The sequence below is a fragment of the Symphalangus syndactylus genome, chromosome 14 (genome assembly GCF_028878055.3).
Source record: "Symphalangus syndactylus isolate Jambi chromosome 14, NHGRI_mSymSyn1-v2.1_pri, whole genome shotgun sequence".
NCBI lineage: Eukaryota > Metazoa > Chordata > Mammalia > Primates > Hylobatidae > Symphalangus > Symphalangus syndactylus.
Window position 1 is genome coordinate 62,587,661 of NC_072436.2, and position 22,263 is coordinate 62,609,923.

The window sequence follows — 22,263 nt, forward strand, 5'->3', positions numbered from 1 at the left end:
CTGCAGCCTCAGAAGACAAATGCAGCATTCGTAATGCAGACATGACACCCAAAATATGACACCCCCATTGCTCATGTAACAAGCACCTGTAATGCTAATGCACTGCCTCAATATAAAAATATTAATATAAGATTCACAATCCCTTCGCTGCCGTGCAGTCCTAAGACCGCGATCATAATAATCAACGTTGACATAGTCAATACAAACGTAGTAGCGAACCTAGGGTTAAGGTTGGTGTTAGGGTTAGGGGTTAGGGATTAAGTTTAGGGTTAGGGGTTAGGAGTCAACGTTTAGAGTTAGGGTTTAAGAGAGGTTAGGGATTAGGGGTTAGGGTTGCATGAGGGTGAGGGTTGGGGTTAGGGGTTAGGGTTAGGGGTTAGGGTTAAGGGTTAGGGGTTAGGGGTTAGGGTTAGGGTCAGGGATTAGGGGTCAGAGTCAGGGGTTCGGGTTAGGGTCGGGGTCAGGGTCAGGGGTCCCACCGTGTGTGTTGTTTGTTTACTCTGCTGACTGTTCCCTTTCCCGTGCAAAAGCTCTTTAGTTTAATTAAGTCCAGCTATTTATCTTTGTTTTTATTGCATTTGCATTTGGGTTCTTGGTCATGAAATCCTTGCCTATGCCAATGTCTAGAGGGGTTTATCCAGTGTTATCTTCTAGAATTTTTATAGTTTAGGAATTAGGTTTAAGTTCTTAATCCATCTTGAGTAGATTTTTGTATAAGGTGAGAGATGAGAATCCAGTTTTATTCCCCTACATGTGGCTCGCCAATTAGCCCAACATCATGTGTTGAAAAGGGTGTCCTTTCCCCACTTTATGTTTTTGTTTACTTTGTTGAAGATCAGTTGGCTGTAAGTATTTGGGTTAATTTCTGCATTCTCTCTTCTGTTCCATTGGTCTATGTGCCTATTTTTAAACCAGTACCATGCTGTTTTGGTAACTATGGCCTTATTGTCAAACTCAGATTGTCTGTTTGTGCTCTTTCAGACGTTTTGATGTAGGTGTTTAGGGCTACAAACTTTCCTCTTAGCACTGCCTTTGCTGTATCCTAGAGGTCTTGATAGGTTGTGTCATCCAGTTCGAAGAAATTTTTTACATTTCCATCTTGATGGAAATGCCCTCGGCGGGGAGCCAGCTGGGGGTGCTATCCCAGACTGTATTGTGGCAACAGTGAAGTGGGCTAAGTGTGCTATCTGGGGCTGCACTGTGCGGCTGTGGGGGGGTGGTGGCGGTTTTGGGTTGAGGGCGCTATGGGGTGCTGAAATGCCCATGGTGCGGGGAGGTGGGGTGGTTTGGGTGTGTTGGGTGCGCTATTGTGGGGGGGCTACACTGCTGGTGGCAGGGGGCAGGGTGGGTTGGGGGCCATATCAGGGGCTGCACTGATTGCTTTAGCTAGGATTTCCAGTACTATGTTAAACAACAGTGGTGACAGTGGGCATCCTTATCATGTTCCAGATCTTAGAGGAAAAGCTTTCCATTTTTCCCCATTCCATCTGATTCTAGCTGTGGGTGTCTTTCCTGTAGTTTTTATTATGTTGAGGTATGTTTCTTCTGTACCATTTTTTTGAGGATTTATAGCATGAAGGGATGTCGAATTTCATCAAATGCTTTTTCAGTTTCAGTTGACATGATCGTACTGTTTTTGTCATTTATTTGGTTGATATGATGTATTGCATTGTATGTTGAGTGACCCCTGCATCCCAGGGATACATCCCACTTGATCATGTTGAATTATCTGTTTAATGTATTACTGGAGTTGATTCACTGGTATTTTGTTGAGGATTTTTGCATCAATATTAGAGATACTGGCCTGTAGTTTCCTTCTTTGATGCCTTTGTCTGATTTTGGTATTCCAGTAATAATGGTCTCATAGAATAAGTTTGGAAGTATTCCCTCCTGTTTTTCAAAATAGTTTGAGTAGGGTTGGTACTAGGTCTTTAAATTGTTTGGTGTGAATCCATCACCAGTGAAGACACCAGTTCCTGGGCTTTTCTTTACTGAGAGACTTTTTCTGATGGCTTCGATCTCATTACTTGTTACCAGTCTGTTCTGGTCTTGGATGTTTTCATTGTTCAATGTAAGTAGGTTGTATGCATCTGGGAATTTCCCAATTTCTACTAGGCTTTCCAATTTATTGGCATGTAATAGCCAGTTATGATCCTTTGAATTTCTGAAGTATCAGTTGTAATGTCTCCTTTTTTTTTATCCGTTGATTTTATTTATTTGAATCTTGTCTCTTTTTTCTTAGCCTGGTTAAAAATTTGTCAGTTTTGTTTAGCTTTCCAGAAAACCAACTTTTCGTTTAATCTTGTGTGTTTTTTATTTCAATTTTATTTCTGCTACGATCTTATTTATTTTCTTATTTTCGGTTTAGTTTGTTCTTACTTTACTAGTTCTTTAAGATGTATTTATTCAAAGTTTTTCTTTTATTTGGATGGTAGGCACTTATAGCTATAAATCTCTGCCTTTGTACTGCTTTCTGCGTAACAAGTTTTGGTATGCTGTGTTTTCATTACCCTTTGTTTCATGAAATTTTTGAATTTCTGTCTTAGTATCTTCATTGACCCGCTAGTCATTTATTCAGGAGGGTAGTGTTTAACTTCCTGTTTCCAAAATTACTCTTCTTATTGATACCTAGTTTTATTCCTTTGTAGTCAAAGAAGATGGCCACAGAGACAGCAGCGTGGTCGGAGTGGTAGGAGCCGGCCATCAGTGAGAGCTGCTCTGTGCCTGGCTGCTGGGTGCTAGAGCCTGCGGCCCACTGGCTTGCCTCACTGTGGTTGGTGGTGGCGGTGACAGAGACTGCAGCACGACCAGAGTGGCAGGACAGGGGCTATCCAGGGCTACACCTTTCGCAGTATGGGGTGGGTTGGGGGCACTATCCAGGGTGTCATTGCCTGCATTAGAGGTACTGGTTGGTAGCACTGTACAGGGCTGCACTGCCCATGGCAGGGAGGGTGGGTTATGGGCACTTTCTGGGGCTGCAATGCCCATGGAGGAGGACAGGTTAGGGCACTATCGGGTATACGCTACTGGCAACATTGGGGGACGGAGGTGGGGGGCGCTATTGAGGGCAGGACTAGCCGTGGAGGGGGGGCGAGTTCGGTGCTATCAGGGGCTGCACTGCTGGTGGCGGTCAGCAGAGTTGGCATCGAAGGAAGGAGTGGTTCTCCTCTCCCTGACTCCACACTCCAGAGGGCGACCTACTCTTGGTCATACTGGAGTGCAGCAGGCGCGCAGCATTTGCGTGGGAATCCTGAGCATGGCAGAGCCCCCACACCCACTGTGGTTCCTAGGCCTGGGCACTCTGGATCTGTGCCTCAGAGGCTGCCAGGCACCCCTGGTGACACCACAGGGGACAGGGCCCTGTGTGTGGAGGCGTCCAGAACAGGAATTGGCACCTGGGTGCAGAGGGCTGGCTGGGTCTGAATTTTTCTGCTTCTCCTGCTCCCCGAGGAGTGCAGCCCCAGTGGGCCCAATGGTTCCTGTGGAGTGGGGAGCTGGATGCTGTGGTGTCTCCAGCACCCACCCCAGACCCCAGTTCCTGGCCAGCTGGGCCAAAAGGAGAGGCTGGACTTTGGAGGGTGGGTGTGAGTGCCTTTGCTGAAACTGGCCCCTGCCACCCAGTGGCTGGCATGACAAGTTGAGGCTCTAACCCTTCCACCCCTCACATCTTCCTCTAGGCTTCTCTGGCTTTGCCCACCCAGCTGCTCCGTGCCAGGAGGAGGAGGAGACACCTAGAGCCTGCGACACCATGGCTCACCTCGCTGCGGGTGGGTGGCAGCAATGGAGACTGCAGTGCACCGGAGCGGTAGGAGAGCGGTCACACTAGGAGGGCAGGCAGCTGCAACCAGGGTTGGGGGTCAGGCTTACAGCGATGGACGGGCTGCAGCAGTGGCCAGGTGGTAGGAGCCTTGTAGGGAGGTCCGGTGCATCGGCAATGGGCCTGGCTTTGCCCTGTCCCTGCCGTGGATCTGCCCTGTACTACCCTGCATTGCCCTATACCTGCCCTACTGTTACCTGGACTGTCTTGGCCCTGTCCTGCTCTGGTCCCATCCTGACCCTGTCTTGGCCCTGTGCTACCCTGTCCCTGCCCTGGTCTTGCCCTGGCACTGGCCCTGCCCTGAACCTGTGCTGGCCTGGCCTTGGCTCTGGCCCTGGCTCTGGCCCTGCCCCTTGTCCTGACCCTGGTCCTGTCATGGCACTGGCCCTGCCAATGGTCCTGCTCCTGTCCTGGCCCTGCTTTGGCCCATCCATGCCCTGGCCCCACCATGGGCCTGCCTGTTCTGCCCTCTCCTGGCACTGACCTTGCCCTGTCATGGCCCAGTGGTGCCATTGCCCTGCCTTACCCTGCGTTGGTTGTGCCTTGGCCCCACTTGGTGCTGGCCGCTCCCTGGACCTGCCCTGACCCTGCCTTGGCTTTTGCCCTGCCCTCACTATGGCCTGGCCCTGGCCCTAGCCCTGGTCCTGCCATATCCCTGGCCCTGCCCTTATCCAGGCCCTGGCCCTGGCCTGGAACCTGGTCCTATCAAGGACCTTCCCTGACTCTGCCATGGCCCTGGCCCTGCTCTGCCTTGGTCCTGGCCCTGACCCAGACCCTTTCCTGGCTCTGCCCTGGCCTTTCCCTGGCCCTGAGCTGGCAGTGGTCTGCCCCTGGTCTTGCCATCACCCTGCCCTGCTGTGCTCTGAATGTGTCATCACCCTGCCCTGGCCCTACTCTGCCTTTGACCCTGCTCAGGCCTTACCTTGGCCCTTACCTTAGTCTTCACTAGGCCCTGCTCTGGACCTGGCCCTGGTCTTTGTCCTGCCATAGCCCTGGTCCTGAAGTGGACTTGGAGGTGTCCTGGCCCTGGCATGACATGGCTCTGCCTTGGCCTGTCCCTGCCCTGCCCCTGCTATCGCCTTGCCCTGCTCTGCCCTGTCCCAGTACTGATCTGGCCATGCCATTGCCCTGCCCTACCCTGTCTTGGCTGTGCCCTGGCTTGGTTCTGGCCCTGGCTCCGGCTCTGCCCTGGACATGCTCTGACACTGCCTCAGCCTTGGCACTAGCCTGGCTCTTTCTTGGCATTGGCCCTGCTCTCTCTATGGACCGGCTCTTGTCCTGTCCTGCACTGGCCATACCATGCCTTGCCCTGCCCTGCCGACTCAGCCCTGGCTCAGCCCTGGCCCACCCGTGGCCTTGGCATTGCCCCTGGTCCTGCCATAATTCTTGCCCTGTCCCTACCCTGGCCTTGGCCCTGACTCTTACCTTGCTCTGGCCCTGCCCTTGCCCTAACCCAGCCCTTGGCCTTGTCATGGCCCTGCCCTGGACCTGTCCTGGCCCTGGCCCTTCCCTGCTTGAGACCTTGCCCTGGTTCTCCCCTGGCCCCGACCCTGAAATGCCTGGCCCTACCCTGGCTTTGCACTGCTCTGGCCCTTGCCCTGACTCTGGTCCTGTCACTGGCCTAGCCCCAGCCCTGTTGCTGGTCTTACCATGGCCCAGACCCTGCCTTGGCCCTGCCCTGACACTGTCCTGGACCCTGGCTGTGCCAAGAACCTGCACTGTCCTTGCCCTTGTTTTGCTCCTGCCCCGAACCTGGTCCTGCCAAGGCCATGGCTGTGGCCCTGGCCCTGGCCCTGCCCTGGCTGTTCCCTGGCCCTGCGCAGGTCTTGGCACTGGCCTGGCCCTGCCGTGTCTTGGCCCTATGCTTTCCTGGCCCTGCCTTGCCTGCCCTGGCCCTGCCTTGGTCCTAGCCTGGCTTTGACCCTGCCCTGGCCCTACCTTGGCCTTCACCCTAGCCTCACCTGGGCAGTGTGTTGGACCTGGCCATAGCACAGACCTGGTTGTGGCCCTGGCCCTGCCATGGCCCTGTCCCAGACCCTAGCCCTGCCAGGTACCTGTCCTGGCCCTGCTCTGGGCCTGGCTTTGTCCCTGGTTCTTAGATGACCCTGGCCCTGCCCCTGCCCTTGCCCTTGCCCTGGCACTGGCCTTGGACATGTCCGTGGTCCTAACTCTGGCCCTGCCCTGGAGCTGCCACTGTCTTGGCCCTGCCCTGGCTCTTGTCCTGCCCCGGCTCTTGTCCTGCCCCGGCCCCAGCCATAGACCTGCCCTGGTTTGTCGTGCCCTGCCTTAACCCTGTGCTACCCTGGGCCTGCTCCACCCTGCCCTGGCCCTGCCCTCCCTTTGGCCCTGCCTTGATCCTGCCTTGCCCTCACACATGCCTTGGCCCGGCATTGACCCCTGCTCCTGACCCTGGTCCTGCCATGGCCCTGGCCCTGCCGATGATCCTGATAGCCCTGGCCCTGGCCCTGTCTTGGCCCTGGCCCTGAACTGGTCCTGCCCTGACCCTGGCACTGAAGTGGATTTGCAGGTGTCTTGTCCCTGATTTAACCTGGCCCTACCATGGCCCTGTCCCTCCCCTGGCTGTGTCCTGGTCTTGTGCTGACCCTGACCCAGATCTTGGCCCTGCCCCAGCCTTGTCCTAGACCTGGCCATGGCCCTGCCTCTGCCCTGGACCAGTGCTGGCACTGGCATGGACCCCAGCCCTGGCCCTTTGCTACTTAAGGCCATACCCTGGCCCAGCCCTGGTCCTGACCCTGTCCTGGCCCTAATTTGGCCTGGCCCTACCCTGGCATGCTATTCTGGCCCTAGCCCTGACCCTGTCCCTGTCTCTGTCCTGGCCCTAGCCCCGTTGCTGGTCCTGCCATGGCCCTTGTCCTGACATTGCCCTTTCCTGGTCCTGGCTCTGGCCCTGCCCCGGCCCTGCTCTGGCCCTGGTCTGAACCCTGGCCCTGCAATGGACCTGCCTTGGCCCTGCCCAGACCCTGGCTCTGGCCCTACCTCTGCCCTGGCCATACCCTTGCCCTGGCCTGGACCCTGGTCCTGGTCCTTGTCCTGCCCCAGCCGTGGCCCTGGCCCTGCCCTGCCTGTGCCCTGTTCTATCCTGGGCTGGCCCTGCCATGGCCTGGTCTTGCCATTGCCCTGCCCTAGCGTGCCCTGCTTGTGCCCCAGATGTGCCCCAGCCTTTGCCCCATCTTGGTTCTAGCCTTGACTCAGCCCTGGACCTTCCCTGACCTTGCCTCAGCCCTGGAACTACCCTGGCCTTGCCTTGGCATTTGCCCTACTCTCTGTATGGCCTGGCTCTGGTCCTGCCCTGCTCTGCTCCTGTTCTGTCCTGGCACAGCCCTGGCCCTGCCCTTATGCAGGCCTGACCCTGCGTCTGCCTTGGCTTTGGCCTGGACCTTGGCCATACAGTGACCCTGCCATGACCCTTTCCTGGCCCTAGCCTGGAACCTGGCCCTGCCAAGGACTCGCCCTGGCTCTGTCATGGCCCTGGCCCTTTCCTGGATTTGGATGTGTCCTGTCCCTTATTTGCCCTGGCCCTTTTCTGGCTCTGCCATACCCCTTTTCTGGGGTAGGGCCAGGGTCAGGACCAGACCAGGGCAGGGTCAGGACCAGGGTAGGGCCATGGTAAGGCCTGAAGATGGGAAAGGCCAGGGCAGTGGCAGGACCAGGGAAGGGTCAGGGCCAGGGATGTGGTAGGACTAGGGGCAGAGCCGGCGGCACTAGGGCTGAGCCAGGGCAGAGCAGGAGAGATTACATTAGGCTAAATAAAATAAAAATTTTTATTTTAGCTTTTTAAGATAACTATAGTAGTAGTAATAATGTCTATACTATGTTGTTTGTAATAGTAATAATATTTGCAGTAAATAATCACTAAATTTTAACTAATACTATCTTTGCTTCCAGTAGTGTTCTATGAGTATAATTTTATCAATATGTAAATGTGTGAGGCATTGATTCTCACAATAATTCTATATGCTAGGTACTTAAGACATCCCAATTTTCCAAATGTAGGAAACAGGCATAAAGAAGTGAAATACTTGGCCAGATTACTCCTGTAATCCCAGCACTTTGGGAGGCCAAGGCAGGCAGATGGCTTGAGCTCAGGAGTTTGGAACCAGCCTGGGCAACATTGTGAAACCCCATCTCTACTAAAAATGCACAAAAAGAGCTGATTTAAGTTTCTTGTAGGATTCTGGTTATAAAACACTGGTAAAACACACAGGGCATGGATAGGGCAGGGCCAGGGACAAGGTCAGGCCAGGAAGGGGCCAGGGCCAAGGCAGGGCCAGAGCTGGACTTGGAGGTGTCCTGGCCTGATTTGCCCTGCCCCAACATTGGCCCAGCCCTGCTCTGGCACTTCTGTCATGCCGTGTCCCTGGCCTGAGCACTGGCCCTGGCCCTGCCCTGCTTCTGGCCCTTCCCTGGAGTTGACCAGGCACTGCCATGGCCCAGTCCTGCATTGCCTTGCCCTCCTCTGCCCTGGCGCTGCCATGGCCCTGCCTGGGCCCTAGCTCTGCCTCGACTCTGGACCTGTCCTGACCCTGCTCAGCCCTGAATCTACCCTGACTCTGCCTTGGTGTTGCCCTCCCATCTCTATGGCCTGGCTCTGGCACTGCCTTGCACAGGCCATGCTCTGCCCTGCGTGTCCCAGCCTGGGCCCAGCCCTGCCCTGGCACTGCCTTGGCTCCGGCCCTGCCTTCTCCCTGGCCTTGCCCTTGCCCTGCCCTGGCCCGACCCCAGGCCTACCGGGTCCATGAAATGGCCCTGGACCTGCCTTGCCATCCTCTGTCCTGGCCCTGTATTGTCTCCACCATGCTCTGTCCAGCGCTTGCCCTGGCCCTGTTGCTAGTCCTGCCACTGCTTTGGCCATGCCCTGTGCTACCCTAGCTCTGCCCTGCCTTGGCTTTGGCCTTGGCCCTACCATGACCTTCTCCTACCCTGGCCTGGCCCTACCCTGGCCTTTTCTACCCTGGCCTTGCCCTTCCCTGGTCTTGCCCTGCACTGGCCTTGCCCTGCCCTGGCCTTGGCTTTGCCTTGTCCTGGTCCTGTTTCTGCCCTGGCCCTGCCCTTGCTCTGGATCCTCTCTGGTTCTGCCCTCTCCCTGGCCCTGCCCTTGCTCTGGCCCTGTCCCTGGCCCAGCCTTGACCCTGGCCCTGACAATCCCCAGGCCCCACACTGGCCATGCTTGGCCCTGTGCTGTCTTAGTCCTGCCCTGGCCCTGAACTCACCCTGGCCCTACCCTTACCCTACACTGGCCCTGCCCTACCCTGGCCTTGCCCTGCCCTGGCCCTGCCTTTGGCCTGCCCTTGCTCTGGTTCTGCCCTGGCCTTGCCCTTGCCCTGGACCCTCCCTGGCCACGTTTTTTCCATGGTCCTTCTCTGGCCTTGCCCTTGCCCTGTCCCCTTTCTGGTCCTGCCCTGTCCATGTCCTGGACCTGGCTCTGGCCCTGGACCTCCCTGTCCCTGCCCTGCCATACCCTGGCCCGTTCCTTGCTCTACACTGACCCTGCCGTGCCTTGGCCCTGTGCTACCCTAGCTCTGCCCTGGCCTTCTGCTGGTCCTGATCCTGCCATGTCCCTGCCCTGGCCCTGGTTCTGCCCTGCTTCTGGCCCTGGCCTTGGTCCTGTCATGTCCCTGGCTGTGACCCTGCCCTTGGTTTTTCTCTAGCCATGACACTGCCCCAGTTCTGTCCTATGCCTGGCCCTGTCTCAGTTCTGTCCTAGCCCTGGCCTTTCACAGTACTTTATGCTTAGTAAGGTCTCCATAGTGTCTGTGAGTTGAATGTCATGTTCATAGCATCTGCCAAAACAGAAAGAAAAAAACAAAATCTGATGATGAGAAGTTAAAGCTTTGTATATAATATGCCTTGAATTGTAAGTGCCTGTTATTAGTTGTATTACATATAGGTCATGGTTTTGTACACATAACTCCAAACCATTGATACTGTTAAAAGAATATATGAATATATAAAAGACTGTATAAACATAAGAATGTGTATCTAATGACCTTTCCAAATTAATTTTTATTTTTAGCTCTATTAGACTTTTCTCAGTGTAACAAATGTTTATTCCTATGTAATTAAGGGCATATTTCCTGTACAGAATATTCATATTACCTAATTGAAAATTATATAATACAAAAATATAATACTATTTTTAGGCCAGGCATGGTGGCTCATACCTGTAATCCCAACATTTTGAGAGGCCAAGTTTGGAGAATCATTTGAGGCCAGGAGTTGAAGACCAGCCTGGGCAACATAGTGAGACCTTGTCTTTATTAAATAAATAAATAAATAAATAAATAAATAGGTTGGGCACTGTGGCGGGAGGATTGCTTGAGCCCAGGAGTTTGAGACCAGCCTGGGCAGCATAGCAAGACTCCATCTCTACAAATAATAAAATATTAACCAGTTGTGGTGGTGTGCACCTGGGGTCCCAGCTACCTGGGAGGCTGAGGTGGGAGGTTTTCTCAAGGCTGCAGTGAACTGTGAACGCACCACTGCATTCCAGCCTAGGCCACAGAACAGGACCTTGTCTATAAATAAAGAAATAAGTAAAAATATAAATAAAAATAAGTAAAAAGAAATACAAGTAAATATAAATATAAATACATATAAATATAAAAATAAATACATGAAAACAAACAATTTTTAAATTTAACATCACTGAGGGAATCCTATCCATTTCATTTCATGATTCCATTACATCATTTCAGTTAGATGAAGTGATGAGATGAAATGATGAGATGAAATGACGAAATGATGAGATGAGATGATGAGATGAGATTTTGAGATGAAATGTGAGTTGAAATGATGAGATGAAATGACAAAATTGAAAAGAAATTGAAAGGAGATGAAATGAGATGAAATGATGAGATGATGGATGAAATGATGAGATGAAATGATGAGATGAAATGAAATGAAATAATGAAATGATATGAAATAATGAAATGAAATTGAAATGAGATGAAATGAGATAAAATGATGAGATGAAATGAGATGAACGATGAGATGATAAGATGAAATGATGAGATGAAATGAGATGAAAAATGAGATGAAAAATGAGATGAAATGATGAGATGAAATGAAATGAAATAATGAAATGAAATGAGATGAAATGAAATGAAATAATGAAAATTATGAAATGTAATGATAAAATTGAAATGAAGTTGAAATGAGATGAGATGAGATGAAATGATGAGATGAAATGATGAAATGAAATGATGAGATGGGATGAAATGAGATGAAATCATGAGATGAAATGAGATGATGAGATGAGATGAAATCATGAGACGAAATGATGACATGAAATGATGAGATGAAATGAGATGAGATGAAATGAAATGATATGAAATGAGATGTAATGAGATGAAATGAAATGACATAATGAAATGAAATGAAATGATGAAATAATGAAATGGAAATGATGAAATGAGATGAAATGATGAGATGAAATGAGATGAGATGAAATGAAATGATATGAAATGAGATGAAATGTAATGAGATGAAATGAAATGACATAATGAAATGAAATAATGAAGTGAGATGAAATGAAATGATGAAATAATGAAATGGAAATGATGAAATGAGATGAAATGATGAGATGAAATGATGAAATGATGAGATGAGATGAAATGATGAGATGAAATGAGATTAAATGATGAGATGTGATGAAATGAGATGAAATGACATGATATGATGATGAAATCAGATGAAATGAGATGAAATGATGAGATGAGATGAGATGAAATGTAATGAGATGAAATGACATAATGAAATGAAATAATGAAATGAAATGATGAAATGGAATAATGAAATGGAAATGAAATGGAAATGATGAGATGAGATGAAATGAGTTTAAATGATGAGATGAAATGAGATGATGAGATGAAATGATGAGATGAGATGTGATGAAATGATGACATGAAATGACATAAAATGAGATGAAATGATGAGATGTAATGATGAAATGAGATGAGATGAAATGAGATGAGATGAAATGAAATGGTGAGATAAAATGATGATATGAAATGAGATGAATGATGAGATGAGATGATGAGATGAAACGATGAGATGAGATGATGAGATGAAACGATGAGATGAAATGATGAGATGAACTGGTGAAATGAAATAATGAAATAATGAGATGAAATGAAATTGAAATAAAATTGAAATGAGATGAGATGAAATGATGGGATGAAATGATAAGATGAAATGATGAAATAAAATGGTGAAATGATGAGATGTGATGAGATGAAATGATGAGATGAGACGAAATGAGATGACATGAAATAATGAAATGAGATGAAATAATGAAATGAAAAAATGAAATGAAATTGAAATGAGAAGATATGAGATGAAATGATGAGATGAAATGATGAAATGATGAGATAAGATGAAATGAGTTGATGAGATGAAATGATGAGATGAAAAGATGAGGTGATGAGATGAGATGAAATGATGAGATGAAATGAAATTAGATGAAATGTAATGAGATGAAATGAAATGACATAATGAAATGAAAAAATGAAATGAAATAATGAAATGAGGTGAAATTAAATGAGATGATGAAATTAAATGATGAAATGAAATAATGAAATGGAAATGATGAGATGAGAAGAAACGATGAGATGAATGATGAGATGAAATGATGAGATGAAATGAGATGCAATGATGAGATGAAATGATGAAATGATGCAACAAAATGAGATGAGATGTAATGATGAGAGGAAATGATGAGATGTAATGAAATGAGATGAAATGAATGAGATGAAATGAAGTGAGATGAAATGAAATAATGAAAGGAAATTGAATTGAGATGAGATGAGATGAAATGAGATAAAATGATGAGATAAAATAAGAAATGATGAAATGCTGAGGTGAGATGAGATGAAATGATGAGAGGAAATGAGATGAAATGATAAGATGAAATGATGAGATGAAATGAAAGGATGAGATGAAATGAGATAAGATGAAATGATGAGATGAGGTGAGATGAGATGAAATCATGAGATGAGGTGAGATGAGATGAAATGATGAGATGAAATGGGATGAAATGATGAGACGAGATAAGAAATGATGAGATGAAATGAAATGAAATAAGATGAAATGAGGTGAAATGAAATAATGAAATGAAATGAAATAATGAAATGAAATTGAAATGAGATGAGATGAACTGAGATAAAATGATGAGATGAAATGATGAGAAGAAATGAGATGAAATGATGAGATGAGATGAGATGATGAGATGAAAAATGAGATGAAAAATGAGATGAAATGATGAAATGAGTTGAAATGAGATGAAATGAAATGAAATAATGAAATGAGATGAAATGAAAAGAAATGATAAAATGAAATGATGATATTGAAATGAAATTGAAAGATGAGATGAAATGATGAGATGAAATGATGAAATGTTGAAATGAAATGATGAAATGAAGAGATGTGATGAGATGAAATGAGATGAAATGAAATGAAATGAGATTAAATGATGAGATGAAAATGATGAGATGAGATGAGATGAATTGAGATGAGATGAGATGAAATGAAATTAGGTGAAATAATGAAATGAGATGAAATGAAATAATGAAATGAAATAATGAAATGAAATTGAAATGAGATGAGATGAAATGTTGAAATGAAAGGATGAAATGAGATGAGGAGATGAAATGATGAGATGAAATGATGAGATGAAAAATGATATGAAAAATGAGATGAAAAATGAGATGAAATGAAATGAAATAGTGAAATGAAATGATGAAATAATGAAATGAAAATGAAATGGAAATGAGATGAGATTTGATGAAATGATGAGATGAAATGATGATTTGTCCCTCAGATAGGATTCCAGAACACAGTGGCTGGGTTCTGAGTGTTTGTCCCTCACATAGGATTCCAGAACCCTGCTGCTGGTTTCTGAGTGTTTGGCCCTCACATACATTTCCAGAACACTTCTTTGAGGGTCCGAAGTTTTGTCCCTCACAAAGGATTCTATAACACTGCTGCTGGGTTCTGATTGTTTTTTACTCACATAGGAATCCAGAACTGTGCTGCTGCGTTCTGAGTGTTTGTCCCTCACATGGGATTCCAGAACACTGCTACGAGTTTCTGAATGTTAGTCCCTCACAAAGGATTCTAGAACACTGCTGCTGGGTTCTCACTGTTTGTCCCTCACAAAGGATTCTAGAACACTCCTGCTGGAGCGTCCCACCAGCCAAGGACCAGGCAGAAGCCACTGCGGTGACAACTTCAGAGAACCCCCCTAAGGACTCTGTCCCTGGAACTGAGGAATGGATAATGCTCTAAATGCCACGTGGTCAGTGGCAGCTGAACCTCATATGAACTAAGTCACTTCAGCATACAGGTTCCATTGCACCCCACCCATCCCCATCTTTGCCCCTCTCCTTACTTTGTCCACTTGTTTGATAATGGAATGGGAGACATCAAGCCAAAATATTTATTAAGTACACTCTGCATGCAGGACATAGTCCAAAGCAAAAAGAATGGGGGAAGGGAATCAAAACTGATAGCTCAGCCCTTACAGTTTCTTGCTAAGGATCTTCCTGTAGCTTGACAACTGGACTCTTCCACACTGCCAGCTTCTCCTCTACTCTCTAATACAGTCATTCTCAAACTTTAGGGGCATCAGAATCACCTGGGGGCTTGTGAAAACACAGGTTTCTAGTCCCCACCCCCAGAATGTCTCATTTAGTAGGTCTAGGAATGGAGGCAAGAATTTACTTCACTAAAAAGTTCCCAGATGGTTCTTACTTTCATGGTCCAGAGACCACACTTTGGAAACTACTGTTCTAATCCATCTTTCTCTCTGTTTCCAGAGTGATCCTCTAGCACAGAGGTCTGATCAAACACACCACCCAGTCACCATGGAATAAAGTCTCACTTCAATATGGCAGTTGGGGTCTCCACAATGTGGTCCCCACTGATGTGTGCAGCCACAGTCTCACACATCCCATGTTCTAGTACTTAGATTGAGTTGCCTCAGAAGCAAATCCTGAGACAAGGATTTGAAGAGCAATGCCGGGAGCAATAGTATGATATGCAGTAAGTGAGACTAGGAAGGAAAGGAAACTAATACAGTATGAATTAATAAGAAGATTACTGCTGTGGGCAACTGGGGCTCCATCTCACTGGGTGTCTCTGAAGACTGCATAGAGCATAGCTCAGAGTTTTATTGTCTGAGGGAGTGAGGGGCCTGGGGTTTTAGTCACCAATTTCTGCCAGTCACTGGTTGAGGGCTACTTCTAGACTAATTAATTACCCATTACTCCCAGCATGCCCTGTGTACAAGTCTAGCTTACTCTGATGGCCAGAGAAAGCCTGCAGATAGTGTCCCAGGAATTTGAAGTAGGAAGCAACCAGGTCAGGGTCCATGGGAATGGTGAGAGCTGAGGGTTCTTTGATGGGCACCAACAGCTTCTGCTCCACCAGCCAAACCTATTCTCTTCATGCCCAGCTCTTTCTCCCATCTGCTCTTCTGCACAGACAGGCCCGAGCCTGCCTTATCCGACTTTGGCTCTCTGGAAGACAGAGTTCTGGACTGGGCTGAGCCAATTCTTTGGGGTGTGGGTGGGCAAAAGCCTGAGTTATCCTTGGCCCAACAGACCAGATGAAGTTAAGGAGCCCAAGAGCAGGCAGTGAGTAAAAACAGCAGCCCCAAGAGGCCGGTGGACACTAGGAAAAAATGCTGCAGGGTGGGTTGTGGCTTGGGGGCTGAAAAAGCAACTGAGGTGTCTGGAGGCACACTCTTTGGAGATCATCAATTTGGGACATAATTTGAGCTCTTTTGCCTTCTTTAGGCCAGTGGCAGCTAGCTGCCCTGCAATGATTATGAAATATAATAGAATCCTATTGCCCAAATGAGAAGTCTGAAGGAGCACAGGCTACACATCACTGCTAAGCTGTTTCCTGGAGGTCTTTAAAAAACTCATCAATGTGGTCACTGTGACTGTATTCTGGTACTTTGGTTTGAAGTGCCACCCCACCCAAGTGCTGATACAACTCTTTCTTGCTCAGTCCATCTTTGCCTCAGGCATCAAGCCTAAGAAATTGTTGATTCCTTAAGAATCCAATAGCATGGAACACTAGGACCATCAACACGTTGAGAATGTTCTCTCCCTTGATTTCCAACAGACTTATTCTGCTGTTGGGGTTACGTGAGTGCAGACTTATGGCTCACTTAAAGTGATTCAGAGCAATAAATGTGTGTGACATTGATTGTGTGGGTGGGCAAGAAGGACGAGAATAATAAGCAACAAAAAATTCCCATTTAATGTTATATTGTAACTTAATATTCTCTGTACAAAAAAATAAAATGTTTTCTCTTAAAAATATAGAAATATTTTCCTGAGGAAATTTCTAACCAAAACTGTCTTATGCTCATAAAATGTTAGTAAGTGGCTGGTTCATATCCTTTATTGTTTTAAAATCTCCTTATCCTTTTTAATCATGGTTGAAGTGATATATGCATGAACTTTGCAAGGCATAAGAAGACATAATTTACTTGACATGATTTGGGGAAAGAAAAACTGAAATATATTAAACAACCCTCAACCACATTATTTAGAAAGAAGAAAATCAGAGACACTAATTGCCCATGATGGCTATTTATACAACACACCACTGGAGGCAAGGGATACTGGCTGCTCTTGAAATAGGCAGTTTAAATCTGATCCAGAAGGCAACCAGTGGAGCCAGTAAAGACACATAATCTGGGAGGTGACATGTTTTCTCTGTTAAAGTTCAGCTACTGAGAGGGTAAAGAAACAAGAACAGGCCCTAAATCTAATTTTGAAATCTCAAACAAAACTGCAGAGTGGGAAAACTTTGTCCCCTTTCCTATCTCATTCCCCTGCTTGATGTCCTTCCTGTAGATGCCCACCATCCTGAAGATGACCCCTAAATGTCCCAAACTCAACTAAGCAATGACTCCTGCTCTAGAACTATCCTTTCTTTTCTCCACATCAACCACAATGTACCTGTGTCTTACCCTTCAAAAGTTTGCTGTATGATTAATTAGCTGCCAGCTATTATATAATCTAATAAATTCCCAGGAAGGAGTCAAGGGCTAATGATGGCAAAAGGAGAATCCATCAATTTCCCACTTCAATCTGGGTATCAATGTAGGAAGGTCCTGTTTTGTTAATGGATTCTGTTACTGTGAACACTAAAAGTGAAATGAAGAAACACCTGGGGAATCCCTCAAGGTTTTAAGGATTTTAGTAGTTCCCAAAGAAGTTGTGATGGGCGAATACACTCAGTTGCCAAATCATTTTGTTCCCTACTTAATGGTGTTTAAATGAGAGGATCTATATTAGACAGAGAAAGAGGAAAGGTCTACATTTATATTTTTCCAAATACACAGGATAACTTAAATTTCTAAAAAAAATCATCCAGGCATAGTGGCATGCACCTGTAGTCCTAGCTACTTGGGAGGCTGAGGCAGGAGGATCACTTGAGCCCAGAAGTTCAAGTTCAGCCTGGGTAACATAGTGAGACCCTCATTTCTAAAAAAATAAGTTTTTAAAATTATAAAAAGAAAGTCTAAGGGAGTGACCTTAGAATCCTCAGTTCTAATAAATTAAAAATATATTTTCCTCTTTCACTGGTAGAATGTAAATTCTAAATTCCATTTCTCAAATCATTTCTTTAGGCAGTGTACCTGAAATGGCATTGGCCTCTCTAAGCCTTAGGGTATCTTTGTTTTGACTCACTGCAAGACAATATGAATCATCATCAGAGTAATATATGGACCAACACAGACACACAAAAGACACTATCTGTTATGACCCAGTAGCATGGAAGGCTCACCCCAGGTTCTCCAAAAAGGCCCTGTGCCTATTCCCAAGTGACCCTCGCACCAAAAACACTATCCCTTCACTCCCAAAGATGTTGTAACTAACATTGTCAAGTAGAATTACTTTAGGGGAAGGAATGAAATCTAAGTTAAACTATGGAGCAACAGCAGTGTTCCAGGCAGTATATAGTAGGAGGCTTTTATAGACTTTTATTTCTTTTACTTGTCTCAAAAAGTTGTAAGATGGCTATTATAATTCTCCATTTCTCAAAGAGAAACCTCAAAAAGAAAACAAAAATCCTTGCTACCTAAATTAATAAGTGATAGAATCAAAACTGGCTGACTCATACTATTTCCTTGAACAGTGCTTCTCCAAGTGTGATCCCTAGACCAGCAGCCTCAGCGTCATCTGGGAATTTGTTAAAAATGTACTTTCTCAGGCCTCACACTAGACCTACTGGATGAGAAACTCAAATCTCAGTAACTCAGCAATTTGTGGATTTGTGTTTTAACAAGCCCTCCCAGTGATACTGATGCTCATTAAGATTTGAGAACTCCTGTCCCAGACCACATTGCCTTTCAAATCCACCGTGACCATATGCAGGGACAAGCTGACTACAGTTTTGCCCCTACCATGAGCATTTAGTCCTTACAAGCCCAGATAAAAGCCTACTCCTGTGTAACCACCCTGTTCTCAGATGATCTCTTTTTCCTCTGAGCCTCAATAGCGGTTATTGTCTATATAATCCTTTTGCCAATTTATCACTTATGTCTTATGACAACTCTTCCACTGGGGACTGAAACTCTTAGACCGTTATAGCAACTTAATTTTTCACACTTGTCTTCCTCTTAACAGTGCTTGACAACAGTGGCTTGTATAAAGCAACACGCTCCATGAATATTAGTTTCCATGATGAATGGAGAGATCAGCAGCTATAACAATTGCTTTATATACTACAAGAATATAGGATCCAGGTTTGGTGGCTCATACCTGTAATCCCAGCACGTTGGAAGGCCAAGGTGGGAGGATTGCTTGAGTCCAGGAGTTTGAGGCGAGCCTGGGCAACATAGTGAGACTCCGTCTCTAGAAAAAAACCAAAAAATTTAGTGAGGTGTGGTGGCACACACCTGTGGAACTAGCTACTCAAGAAGTTCAGGTGGGAGGATCGCTTGAGCCCGAGAGGTGAAGGCTGCAGTGAGCAATGAGCAATGATCCCACCCCTGTGCTCCAGTCTGGGTGACAGAGCGAGATCCTGTCTCAAAATAATAAAATAAAATAAAATAAAACAAAATAGGAATATTGGGATATTCTTCAGTCTGGAGAGCACTCATTAAATGAAATGCTGGCAAAGGAGAATGTGTCCTTCTCACAGCTATTGCTTCTTAAACTCTAATGTGTGACAAATCATCTGAGAATCTTATTGAAATGCAGATTACATGTAGGAGGTCTGAGATGGAGTCTAACATTCTAAATTCCTACAAGCTTCCAGGTGGCATTGATACTGCTGGTCTACAGAGCACACTTTCAGTAGCATAGCTAAGGCAACCGTGATCTTGATGGATCTGAAAACTGTGACACAGGAAGGATAGTTGAGGTGGGGACCTAGATGGTCTTCAGATATTTGAAGATGAGGAATACGTGCACACTTAGCTGGTCCAAGAGCAGTGAGAAGTTACATTACATTAAGAAGACTTTAATTTCAGCTCAATAGGGAAGAACTTCCAAATAATCAAAATCGTATCTATTGTAAATGTGTTACCTCAAAATACCTGTGCACTTACCCATGCCCAGAGGTACCACAGGACAGAATCCTGAATGGGACAAGGTGAACAAGATGGTCCCAGGGCCAATTCAGCATCAAGATTTAAGTACAGGGCCTTTCTTCCCCAACTGAGACCACTCCTCGTTCATATTAATAATGTTGTCACTGTTACCAATATAGGTATACTGAAGAAAATTTATAGAAGTGTAAAGGGAAAATGAAAATCAGTAAAAATCCTATTACCCAGAGATAACTGCAAACATTTTGGACTATTTCCTATAAGCGCTATAAGCCCTTTTCTAAACACATGTTTTTAAATAATTGACATTTTTGTGATAGAGAATTTTGAACTCTGATCTTTTTCCCTTCGTATTTGTATCTTAAGTCCTCCTGTCATTCGTATTTGTATCTTAAGTAAGTCCTAATGTCATTTAAAAAAACGCTTCATACGCATCTTCTTAACGGCTGCATCATATTGCTTCCTTATATGTATTGAAATGGATTTTACCAGCCCCTAATTGTAGGACATTTCTGTTATTTCCATATCTTTACTATTTTACATAATATTACAAATGTTAACTTAGTGCATAAATCTTGGTCAGCATCTCTGACTATTTCCTTAGGTTGTCTTCTAGAGGATGGATATGTTAAGGTTTTGAATAGATGCTCCTGAATTGCTATTTATAAAGGTTGTACCAATTTACATTCCCACCAGAAATAAGAGAAGGTAAAAATTCCTCATTTTCCTCGGCAATAAATTACTACTTTTTAACGTTTATGACATTGATTTCATGGAAATAGAATCTTATTATAGTATTTCCTTTATTTGATTTACATTCAACATCAAATACAATTTTAGGTTTGTCGACAATTTTTCTGTTTTGTGACTGTGTTCTTATTTTTCATTAGTCATAGAATATTTCTTATCAAATGTGTATAACATACTTTTTATATATTACAAATAAATGTGATGATCCATCATTTGTCATATTTAAAATATTTGCTGTCTAATGTTTTTGAGGTTGTAAAATTTTAATTTCATTATCAAATCTGTTAATCTTTTTCTGTTGCTTTCAATTTCTTTTACACTTGGAAAGTTCCCTATTAGACTACACTTAGTCAACAAATATTCTTTTTTTTTTTTTTTTTTTTGAGAAAGGGTCTCACTCTGTTGCCAAGGCTGGAGTGCAATGGCCTGATTCACGGCTCACAGCAGCCTCGACATCCCTGGGCTCAGGTGATCCTGTCACCTCAGCCTCTTGAGTAGCTGGAACTACAGGCATGCACCACCATGCCTGGCTAATTTTTGTATTGTTCTATACAGACGGGGTTTTGCCATGTTGGCCGGGCTGGTCTCAAACTCCTGGGCTCAAGCCATCTGCCCGCCTCCACCTCTCAAAGTGCTGGGATTTACAAGCATGAGCCACTGAACCCGGCCCAAATGTTCAATTTTGATGGCTTGAATTTTGACAGTGAACTTCTATAATTAACATTCAGATTGGTTATATAGTTTTATTTTCTGAATAACTGTTTTTCTGTTCAGTGTCTTGAATAATGGGTGTTTTCTCCCACTAAATTGTTTTTATTGTTGTTGTTAGAGGTACAATCTCTTTGTCACTCAGGCTGGAGTGCAGTGGCACAATCATAGCTCGCTGCAGCCTTGAACTCCTGGGCTCAAGGGTCCTCCTGCCTTGGCCTCCCAAAGTGCCAGGATTACAGGCATAAGCCACTGCACCCTGCCTCACTGCATTTTTTTACATTAAAAATTTTATTTGTTAATGGTACAAAACACTTTTGCTCTGTAAACATTAATATTTCTAGTGAGAGCAATATGACCGAATATGCATCATTTTTAAAATCTTCACTTAACACAAGCAATAAACTATCTTAAAGTCTTAAATCAAGACTATTTTAATACCTATTTCCCAATGTTTCATTTTAAAAAATTTCAAAATTACAGAAAAATTAAAAGAATAGCACAATTAATACCTATATATCCTTTGCCAATTGTTAATATTTTGGCATATTCCCTTTAACTTTTATCTATCATCTATTTATCTATCTACTATGTTTGTTTTGTTTTCCTGAACCATTTAATAGATGCAGTCATTTTGACACTTCACCTGAAAATCTTCACCATATATCTCTGCAAAACAAGGGGATTCTTATATGAATAAAATATTTGGAAAAGAGCTTTTAAACAACATTATTATCTAATACAGTCCATATTCAAATTTCCTCGATTTTCCTGAACTGTGTCCTTTATTGCTGTAATTTTCCTTATATAGAATCCAATCTGGGATCACACATTATATTTAGTCATTTTAGCCCTTTAGTCTTCTTTTTTGCCTTTCATTATACTGACAGTTTGTAATGTTTCAGGCCAGTTGTCTTGTAGAATGTCTCACAATTTGGTTAGTCTGATAATTTATTCAAGAACAGATCCTCAGGCTGGGCGCGGTGGCTCAAGCCTGTAACCCCAGCACTTTGGGAGGCCGAGGCAGGAGGATCACGAGGTCAGGAGATCGAGACCATCCTGGCTAACACGGTGAAACCCCGTCTCTACTAAAAATACAAAAAATTAGCCGGGTGAGGTGGCGGGCGCCTGTAGTCCCAGCTACGCGGGAGGCTGAGGCAGGAGAATGGCGTGATCCCTGGGGGGCGGAGCCTGCAGTGAGCCGAGATCGCACCACTGCACTCCAGCCTGGCCGACAGAGCGAGACTCTGTCTCAAAAAAAAAAAAAAAAAAAAAAAAAGAACTGATCCTCATGAAATATTTTTGTTAGAAAAACTACACGGGTGATGTTTTGTACTTGTCAGGGCATCACATCAGGAGACTCATTGATTGTTTTTAAAAAATCAGCATAAGG

The 22,263-nt window shown here is 45.2% G+C and overlaps 1 protein-coding gene across 1 annotated transcript in view; it reads left to right on the plus strand.

The window, feature by feature from the left end:
• Positions 1-22,263, plus strand: part of LOC129462995 (uncharacterized) — a 76,831-nt gene that overhangs the window by 50,982 nt on the left and 3,586 nt on the right. Inside the window, exon 5 of the mRNA XM_063617051.1 lies at positions 3,678-3,805. Coding sequence (XP_063473121.1) covers positions 3,678-3,805 — 128 coding nt within the window. The remainder of the gene's footprint in view (positions 1-3,677; positions 3,806-22,263) is intronic.